Source organism: Pantherophis guttatus, chromosome 1 (assembly GCF_059756535.1).
Source record: "Pantherophis guttatus breed Tessera chromosome 1, ASM5975653v1, whole genome shotgun sequence".
NCBI lineage: Eukaryota > Metazoa > Chordata > Lepidosauria > Squamata > Colubridae > Pantherophis > Pantherophis guttatus.
In genome coordinates, this window is record NC_142063.1 from 109,631,228 (window position 1) to 109,642,174 (window position 10,947).

At 38.7% G+C, this 10,947-nt stretch overlaps 1 protein-coding gene across 28 annotated transcripts in view; it reads left to right on the top strand.

Annotated features, from left to right (window-relative positions):
- Positions 1–9,948, top strand: part of PPP6R3 (protein phosphatase 6 regulatory subunit 3) — an 88,381-nt gene extending 78,433 nt beyond the window's left edge. For 18 of the 28 annotated variants that reach the window (XM_034416758.3, XM_034416755.3, XM_034416760.3 and 15 more), the window contains 2 exons: positions 3,031–3,153; positions 8,491–9,948. In XM_034416758.3, the coding sequence (XP_034272649.1) occupies positions 3,031–3,153; positions 8,491–8,542 (175 nt within the window). In that variant the 3' untranslated portion in view covers positions 8,543–9,948. Of the gene's footprint in view, positions 1–2,699; positions 2,718–3,030; positions 3,154–8,490 lie in introns of all 28 variants that reach the window. The other 10 variants (XM_034416753.3, XM_034416757.3, XM_034416759.3 and 7 more) reach the window with 1 other exon arrangement.
- The last annotated feature ends 999 nt before the right edge of the window (positions 9,949–10,947 follow it).

Sequence of the window (10,947 nt, forward strand, 5' to 3'; positions counted from 1 at the left end):
CCCTGGACCAATGCAATGTAGGGCTTTAAAAGTAATGACTAACACCTTGAATTGAATACGGAAACAGACCGGCAACCAATGCAGCTAGTGCAGATTTGAAGTAATGCAGCAAAAATGTACTCTTAAGTTATTTGAGAGTGATAATGAAAGATAGTGTATAGTACAGCACAGTATACTTATAGTATAGTATATAGTATATCTAAAAGAAATAAAATCTTTAGCAGGGTAATAAGAACATTTACAAAGAATTAAGTTCAATTAAGTTTGGTACTCAAAATGTATTCCTTGGCTCAGAATTCTTTAATTATAATTAAAATCCCCATGACAAGATTTATTTTTACATTCTTGAGTGGGTTTTTTTTTTTTTTCTATAAAGTCTGCTTAAAAAACAAAATACATCCAAGTGAATTTTACAGGGACAGTATGTTAAAACAGAAAATAATCAGGCTAATTACTAATATGTATATATTAGATATGAGAATGCAACAGAGGGTAGGATAGTACTTTTATGTTGGTTAAATATTCAAATTCTGAAGCTGAGTCAGCTTAGATGAGGTGCAATGAACCTTGAATCCCACAGCATTCATAATTCAGTTCCCCTTTGGTTTGTTAATTAGGATGTTTGTAGCTCTATTAAACTGTGAGCTCTCAGTGATTACTTTGGAAATCCAGCAGAGAGAATAAGTGTTCTCTCGAGAGACTGGCATTTTGGCTGCTACCTATTTTTCTGGATTACCAGCTTCTTTTTTTACCAGGCATACTGAAGGACCAAATATTAAGCAGAGGATCTGATTCTGTCTGTTCTAGTCTGAATCTCAGGAGCATGGTTCTATAATCTAGTACTCATGGTTGTGTTGTAGTCTCACAGGATTTTTGGTTTCAGCCTCCATTTCTACATCTGGATTTGATCCCCTCTGTTTTGAGTGTCAAAATTTACACAGAAGCTGCTAATCCCAAATAATATTGATGTTCTAATTCTGCAGAATTCTACAGAGATTCTGTTTGCAAAATTATCAAGAAACTGAATTTTCTTTTTGTACTGGTATAGAAGTAAAAGGATTTTATTTTCAAAGTGAGAGGGTGCAGGAGAAGGTATTCATTCCAGCTCTTAGATCAAGCCAAAGGTTTGAAATTTTAACTTCAGATTCACCTGTTTTTGCTGGGAGCATATTTTTTCCTTCCAACCACGAACAGATTGCAGCCAAAATTACAGTAAATGTTTGACATGTTACAAAAATCATTTCAAATACTAAATGTATCAGCATTTAGTTTGAAAGATTTCAAAATGCAGATAATCTTTTATTCTTTTATAATGACTAAATTATTGTTAGACCACAGTCTGTCTCTGTCTGTCTGTCTGTCTGTCTGTCTGTCTGTCTGTCTGTCTATCTATCTATCTATCTATCTATCTATCTATCTATCTATCTATCTATCATCTATCTAATCTAATGGATTTATATGGCCTCCTATCTCATATAGCGACTTTAGGAAGCTCACAATAATTCATGAAACATAGTTAAAAACTAAAAAAAATGCTATCATATTTCCAGCTTGAGATACTTTCTTTCCCATATGAAGAAACATTGGTTTTTCTTTGAACTTTTCCTCTTCCCATGAAAACAGGGTAACTAATATAAGAGCAATCAACCTGGTGGCTTTCTTTCATTTCTCCTTTCTTAGGACAAAGCTTTTGGTAGAAACACTTTTTTAATTTAAAGCATCCTGGGTTAAACCTTGCCATTGCTATATAAGACTAGAAAATAAATCTTTTTGAAACAATTCATCCTCCCAGTAGACTATTATTTATTTATTTATTTATTTATTTATTTATTTATTTATTTATTTATTTATTTATTTATTTATTTATTTATCTATCTATCGAATTTATATACCGCCCTTCTCCCCGAAGGGACTCAGGTCGGTGAACAGCCGAAAATTAAAATAACATACAATATAAAAGTTAAGATAACTAAAAATAAATTAAATTAATCGGCCTCCCAATTTAAAACCCCAAGCTATACAATTAAAAACTAACCCATAAAACCTATTCAGGCCAGGCCGGCTTGCTGAAATAAAAACGTCTTCAGGGCCTTACGGAAAGTGCGGAGATCCGGGATCAGTCGTATTCCGGGAGGTAGCTTGTTCCAGAGGGCGGGTGCTCCCACAGAGAAGGTTCTCCCCCTGGGGCTGCCAGCCGACATTGCTTGACCGACAGCAATTATACTTAATAGACTGGTTGGGATGAGGCATTTTCCTCTGTTGTTCCTTTTCTGTTTAGTTAAAACACATTTTTAAGCATCTGGTTTTCAAATGTTTCAGTTTTCTTATTCAGGAAAGCTCAAAACAGTTTATATTCTTTCATAAAAATTGAGGCTAATTTCTGGTAATGGGTTGGTTGTAAACTGTTGTTGGATAATTCCACTTCAGTCTGCAGTTGGGACCTGTGATTACTGAATATTAAGCTTGTGAAATCAATCCATAGGTGTCCAAAGAGAAGCTTAGTTTTAAAAATGTATCCCAACTGTTCTTAGCAGTAGAAATTGCTAGTTTGTTTAAAGAATTTGGATAACAATACCACTATTTTTGTTGCATCCTAGACAGACTTGATCCGAACATTCTTTTTTTCTGGGAAAATCTTGATATTCTTTTTTATATTACTTTTCTGTTTTTTCCACCCTTCCCTTTCACTGTGGCTTCAGAGTGTTGAAATCCTATCGGTATGTACTGTAAAGGATCATACATGTTTTTTTTTCCATTTTGGGCATCATTTACATTCTTCATTCCTCTTTTTTTTTACTACTCTCTCCTGCATTTTTTTCTTGTCCAATTCCTTTTTAATAAACATAAACTGATGGGAGTAATGAACGTCAACAGAAACAACAATCTTGTGCTTGTTTTCCATGTTTCAATCATATTTCTAAAATCTGTTTGCATGTGACCTCTGGATCCTTTCCCCCAAGTCTTTCATTATTGCATGGTAATACAAATATTTAAAGCACAAACAAAGCTGTAATTTTATTTATTTATTAGTGAGGAAGGAAAACTGTCTACCTCGCAAGATGCTTCTTGTAAATATGTGGTGGAAGAGAATGCAGATGCTGGAGAAGAAAGTCCTGTAGCTCCACAGCCCACTTGCAGCAGCCTGGAGCAGAGGTACCTGTTGCTACCAAGTCATTTTTATATTGTGAGCAGTGTGTGTATATGAAATGCTTATAATCTGTCTTATACCCTGCTCCTAGAATGCCTTATACATGGGCTCTTATATAGGCTGTGCTTTCACCTTTATAAACTAAAAAGTGGTGAGGAAAAAAAGAAAATATGGGTGCATGTAGTTATGAGGTGGATCCAGCTCTTCTTTTCAAGGAAAGATATTTTATGGAAAACCATACAGGTAAATGAAAAGATGATTATGTATGGCAACCTGCTCTCAACTATTTTGGAGACTCCTGGAATTATAGGATATTCTACATCCTATAGGACAGGGGTCCCCAACCCCCTGGGCTGTGGACTGGTAGCAGTTTGTGGCCTGTTAGGAACTGGGCCATGTAAGTGACAGGTGAATGAGCAAAGCTGTCAGTCTTGGAAGCCATCTTTTACTTTCGATCTTCATGGCTGCCACATTTAGTGCTGTGAGAAACTGGGAGGGGGATTGTATGGAGTGGGGGAGATATCTAGCCATAATATTCTTTTCTCTGAGAGTCAAGCTGCCCTGCACCTGGAGTGGTGTGACTGGGAAGCATCTCCAGTTTGGACGGTGCATTGATTGGACCATGTGATGGACATGTGGGTGCTGGGAACTTTCTTTTTTTGGTGGGGGGGAACCTGGAAGCTTTCAGATTTGGGGTTTCTCAGATGTGCCAATATGACATCTCTAATAAAATGGAACTTTGAGGAACTTTTAGCCTCGGAGTCTTCTTTCGTTGGGGGTGTTATTTGGAACCCTGACATTAACCCAAATCTCCTTTAGAACTTCAACCAGCTCCCCAAACTCCGGGATGCTGTCCGGGGTCCTGAGCTTCGAGCACCGACCCAGCACCGGGCAGCGTGAAAACTCGGGGAAGATGGAGAAAGACACAACCACAGAAGGGACCATGGGGACTGGTTCGATGGTCCACATCGAGACCCTCTACTCCCCTTCCGAATCTGTAGTGAACGCAGTGGAGACCGCCGAAGCAAAACACTGATAGGGTGCCGGGCCCAAAGAGCCGGCGCCCTGGCAAACTGCTCAACTGGATCCTTCTCTGTGGGGCGAAGCTTTGGGAGCCATGCCGCCCCTGGAGATAGCGACAGGGGCAATGCTGCAGGAACAGCAGATGGGAGCGAGCAGAGCGGAGCAGACCCAAGCCCTTGAATGGAGAGCATCGGGACCGGCTGATCTCAGCAACTCCCGAGAGTGGGGCTTCCCACTGCTGTCATGCAGCCAGTCACTGGCAGGCCTACCGAAGGGTTCAGTGATAGCTCCTGCTGGAATCGGAGCGGCACTTCAGCAAGACCCGTTAAGTCAATCCAGTCCGGCACTACTGCTGGGACCCAGCATCCCACCTCCGCAGCCGGTCCTCAGTTTGCCTCCGGCTGACCAGATCCCCCCTTCTACCCCGGCAGGGATGGGTGCAATACCAATGGACACCAGCTCTGGTCCTGCAGCCGGCACCAGCATCGCAACTATTGCCGGTCCCTCCGTTGGTCTCGGCCCTGCTGCTGGTGCCAGTTCAGCAGCCCACGCCAGCCCCACCAGCCGCTCCCCCTCCACGATTTAGAGCAACATTTGACGGAATCCCAGGGAAACTGGCCTACTTCCTCAATCGGGTCTGGTCCCACATTGATCTCTATGGGGACCAATACCAAATCGATCAAGATATGATTTCGGCAATTGTGGATGGCATGAATGAAGGAGAAGCAGCGGAGTGGATAGCTGAGCTACATGACGAGGGAGCCCTGGAGCTAGATGATGTGGACAAGTTCGTCCAACTACTCCGAGGTCGGTTTGAAGACAGGGCCCACCGAGTAGAAGCCGAAGCCCAGATCAAAGCTTTGAAGCAAGTGGGCCAGCCTCCGAAAGAATTAGTGTTGGAATTCTGAAGACTGGCTGGAAAGCTGAGGGACTGGCCTGAGCGCCTCCTCGTTTACCACTTCAAAGAGGCCCTTGACCCAGACCTCAGACAAGCTTGCAGCATTAGGGGAGTTCCGGAGCATATACAAGCCTGGTACAACACTGCAGTAGCCATGGACCTGGAAATCTACCCCTATAGGGAACCGACTGCAGAAAAACCAGCAAGAAGATCCCTGGGCTGCCGAACCCAGGCTAAGCTACCTGATGTGCCGCAATCCACACCATCTGGGACGATTACCAACAGGAGAACTGGGTGGACCTGTTGCCGTTCACAGAAGTGGCTTACAACAACGGCGTGCATAGCAGCACCCGATTGACCCCCTTCCGTATCACCAGCGTCATGGACTTTGTCCCCATGTCCGAGCTGCCCAGAGAACCACCTTCCTCCATGACTCTGACCAAGTGGATGGAGTCGCTGAAGAAGGGGTAGGAAAACACCAAAAAAGCACTGACAGAAGCTGCTGAGGGGTATAAAAAAGCAAGCTGACAAACACCAATCCCTTCAACCCCCCTTCTGTGTGGGAGATCAGTTTTATTTATCAACCAAATACATAAAGCTGAAGTTGCCCAGTAAAAAGCTCGGATCTATGTTTTTAGGTCCTTTCCCAATAGTGAAAGTAATTAACCCAGTGACAGTTCAGCTTAACCTCCCACACATTCTAGGGAAAGTGCATCCTGTCTTTCATTGCAGTCTGCTAAAGCCAGCAGTGGGTCGAGATTGAGACCGCGGTCCCGACCAGCACCCAAACCTATAGTGATGCAAGGGGAAACCCATTATGAAGTTAAAATAATTTTAGACTCTAGATTGTATTGAGGTCGATTGCAATATTTTGTACATTGGAAGGGGTACCCTTTGTCTGAAGCTACTTGAATTAAAAACTGGGATATAAAAGCAGACAGATTAGTGAAGCAATTCCATGATAAATACCCTGATAAGCCAAAGGGTCCCCCTGGGTGGGGAAGAGGTGGTTAGGGTTAAGGAATATTGCGTTAACCCCCTATGTTCCTCTCGTTGCAGAACAAGATCATCGGTTGATGGGGGGCGGGAGGTTGTCAGTCCTGGAAGCCATCTTTTACTTTCGATCTTCAGGGCTGCCACATTTAGTGCTGTGGGAAACTGGGGGGGGGGGTTTGTATGGAGTTGGGGAGATATCTAGCCATAACATTCTTTTCTCTGAGAGTCAAGGACATCCTGCCCTCCACCTAGAGTGGTGTGACTGGGAGGCATCTCCAGTTGGGAAGGTGCATTGATTGGACCATGTGCGTGCTAGGGCAGGGACTTGGACTTTCTTTTGGGTGGGGAAAACCTGGAAGCTTTCAGATTCGGGTTTTCCCAGATGTGCCAATATGACATCTCTAATAAAATGGAACTTTGAGGAACTTTTAGCCTCGGAGTCTTCTTTCGTTGGGGGTGTTACTTGGAACCCTGACAAAAGCTTCATCTGATCATGCGCAGGAACAAAACCAACACACACACACTGTCCATGGAAGACAGTTCTTACGAAACTGGTCCCTGGTGCCAGAAAGGTTGGGGACTGCTGCTATAGGATTCTAGCACACTGAACATTGCAACGTTTTACCATCTTGTTATCTATGTGCTTGTCCATATATGACAGAAAGCTGCACAGACACTTCTGAGCATATTGGAGAGCATTGTCACCTTACAGGAGTAGAACTCTAAATTAGCCTTCATAGACTTTCTGGCCAAAGTGCTAACAGCTTGCAGCCTCTTGATTCTAGGACATAATAAAAGAGGCTGCTCTGGCAGTTGTAAGTTTGCTGCTGATAAATTCATTTTGTACTCATATTGTTTTCTCTAATTTTTAACAGAATTGATACGTATTGCTACATTGCTTTTATTTATGTCTGATGTTAAGTATGTATCTTGGAGATGGGAGAAAGCAGCTTAGCTAATGTCTTCTGGGAAGAATAGGAAATGCACAGGCAAAGCTTTTTCTTCTCCATTCCTATATAATAAGCTAAGAACATAGGTTTCAATGATAAGCAATGAGTATGTTCACTTTGTTTATTCTAGCAATTATAAATGCAACATGCTTTAAATATTGGTTGTACTTAGTAATAATTGAAAAATACTTGTTTACTATAGCTTCCTTATCCCCATAATTATAGTTTCTGTTGTTGAATTTTTTTTTGTAAATTGCTAATGCTTTAGAAAAGGGCTTGCTCTTCTTCAGATATATAAAGGCTTGCAGAGGATGTAAATGTTAACCTTTTCAATATTGATATTACGATTTCTTTAATAGTTACCTTCCTTTTATATATTTGGTGAATTTATTGTTAGAATTAGTAACTGGCTTTATGATCTGAAAGAAAAATATCTAGGTCCCCAATATTGTTGAGTTAGGGGTATATATACCTGGAAAAGAAGTGCTCCATTCAAGTTGGTTGCATTCCAGCAGATCAAAATTCAAATGTGTGATTCATATTCTGACAAAACAAAACTTGAACCTAGAAAACAGTCTCTTGATCTCATCTCATTCCAACAGTGGTAGAATTGGGGATCCAGTCTGATTGTTAATCAACCATCCAACTTGTAGAAATGGGCCCAAGAAGATAATTTTTAATATTTACAGACACACAATTATCAATAAATTGAAGCTAATTGTTCATTACTGTCACCTGTCGCTGATCAATATTAATTAATTTGCAATAGTTGGAGCTATATATTTGTCTTTCTAATACTGAACACCAAGTCTTTTGTCGAACTACATTTTCCTTGAGAATTCAACTCCTATGTGATACAGATAAAATTCAAAAGAATATAAACATCTAATTAACATCTCCATCTTAATATATCTAATTGCCCCTTATTAAAATAAAACAATATATTTTAATAAATTATTAATTTTACTGCATCTCCAATATAAATGCAGTGAGGTCATTGCTAAAATATTGCCTATATTTAATATTGCATGAATTATACGGCTTTTAGAATTATATGCAACTGAAAGGTCTTTCTTGAGGAAAAAATTTCCCAATTCTTGTTTTCCAACTTTTTTTTTTAAAGAGGATTGGCAGCAACCAATTTCTGAAATCTCAGTGCTGTGGCAAAAATTGTATTAGGTAAAAATACTGATATCCTATGGGAAAGATAATCTATGAGGCTAAATTTGAAGCCTAAGCTTCATGTAGTGATCTCCAGTGTGTCCTAGGTCACTTCCTGGGAAGTCAGGGAAAATTCACAAGGCAAATCTTCATTGTAATGCTGAATTCTTTAATTTACTTTGCAAGTATATCAGTGCCATAAGGTCTATTCCATTTTTTTTTTAATCTAAAAGCAATTTGATTAACTTTGTTTTTCAGCGTTCAGAATCATTGTATTCTCTTCTAACAATTTGATGCTTCTTCGATTTCCTTAGGACTGATCAACAAACCATTCTAGCAGAGGCATCTGTTAATGGCCCTGTATGATATGTGATATTGACTGATGATAACTGAAGAATATGAACTGATTTCAAGGATATGATTCTTGAGGATTTCATCTAGAACCTATTGGAGCCAGTCACTGCTGCATTTAATTTCACAAGTGATCAGGACCAGCAACATTTATATTCTAGATTTTGAGACATTGTACAGAAATTCATAAGTGTAAAAATTGCACATTGAAGAATACCAAGAAATTTTTGCGTATGTTTATATTGTATTGTTCTAAATGATGGGTGATTGTGAAATAAGAACTTGCCACCCAAGTAACATTAGTAATGATACTATAGTTAAAATGGCTGTAAGAATAGTTTTATATAAAAAAAAGTGAATACACAAATCTAATGTATTTGAGGCATACTATTTGACAATTAGTGACCAAAGTATGTAGCAATTTTCATAATTTTTCACCCAAAACATTTTTAAGTCTATCTTTCTTTCATTTTGGCAAAGAAATTGTTCAAATGCAATGCCCTTTAAATGTTTGGTTGCTTTAGATTTAAAACAATGATTTAAAAAGAATTTTGGTGTTTGACATACTACAGCAAGCTTTCAACTGGTAATTGTTTTCTGTATTGTTTAAACCAGATCAAAATGTAAGTCTATCGGTAGAGATTTTAAGTATTTATTACTACAGCTTAGTTGACAGATTGATGTTACTGTAAAGCCATATGTTCTGTTAAGTCTTGTTTGCTTGAAACAATACCTTACAGGTGAAACACTAGAATATTTTGAAGTGCACATGGCTTGTGTATTTTTACAAGACTCACCTTTTTTTAACCCATTCACCAAGATGTACTTTAATTTAGAGCATTACAAAATTACCCATTTTGAAACAATCTTCATATTTAAAACACTGTAATCCTTTTGACAAATCAAATAAATATAACAAATGCCCATGCTGCTCTTGTAATTAAAGTTCGTGTTTTAAAGATATAATGTCTTTAAATATCCAAATTGGGCACTTGAGCATGTTAATTGTTATATTTTCACTGTTTTGATCTGTGTGAAGATTTCATTTGTAAGTTTTAAACCAGTTTTTTTCACAACTGGGTTGTGTATATATATATAGTGATTATGGAAACTAATTGTAATTTATAATTTTCTATGTCATAAAATTCCAGCCGCCTTTTCAAACAGAAGCAATATAATGTATATTGCCACATTCTTTGGTGGAAGGGTTAAAGAACATCTCTTGCACTTTTAGGTGCAAAATCCACTTTTCTTTCAAAAGAAGTTATTCATGTATTTTTACATCATATGTTTTCCTGACCAGTATTTAAAAGCCAAAAGGATACTCTAAACAATGGCCAATGATTTATTTTAGAAAGTGTCCCAAGCTATGTGCCTAATATTACATTGCATACAGAAATAAAAACAAATGTATACTGGTACTTTTATTTTCTCATTACTTCTACATATGTATATGGCCATCATTTTGATGTTAGAATATGCATAATCGTGTGACCTACACAAAGAGGGTAAGAAATAATGAAATAAATTAATGGGTGGAGTCAAAAAGAGAAATTCAACTAAAAGGTAATTTATATCAACAGCGTTCCCTGTATTTCTTTTCTTTCTATCCTTAAACACTGTTATTCTCACAATGACATTTATCCGTACATGGTGCTTGCTCTTCAGATTTTCAGCTCAACCTAAGGACTGTACATTTCCATATAGGCTTTTAAGCATAATATGAACATGATTAACCATATTACAAAATGCTTTTCCAATTGTCTCGTCCATAACCCACAAAGTCCTGATGCCTCCAGTTCCAAATAGAAATTAGGTCCCATCATTAGTTGTTCAAGGTCTGATTCATATACTATATCACACATGTACAAGGTACATATAATTTGCCTACTAAATGTAGCATACCTTTATCTTGCATTCAATGTTGTAATCCGCCCAAAGAGTCCCTTTGAAGCAAGCAGTGGCAAACAAATTTAAGAACAGAATAAGTGTTGGAAGTCCAACCCCCTGCATAAGCAGGAGACCCTATACCATTCTGGACAAATGGCTGTCCAATCTCTTCTTAAAAACCTGCAGTGATGGAGCACCCACAACTTCTGAAGGCAACCCATTCCAGTGGTTAATTGTTCTCACTGTCTGGAAATTTCCCCTTAGCTCTAAGTTGGTTTGCTCCTTCATTAGTTTGCATCCATTGCTTCTTGTTCTGCCTCCTAGTGTTTTGGAGATTGATTTCCTCTTTGTGGCAGCCCCTCAAATATCAGAACACTGCTATCATGCATTTTAAATCATAAAATATATTTTATTAATAAATAATACCATTGCAAGTTCTCAGAAATCAAGATATCTAACTGAACTTAGTCTTAAAGTAGATACCTAGCAATTATTTACATATTTCAGAATGATTTGTGGATAGCATGAAA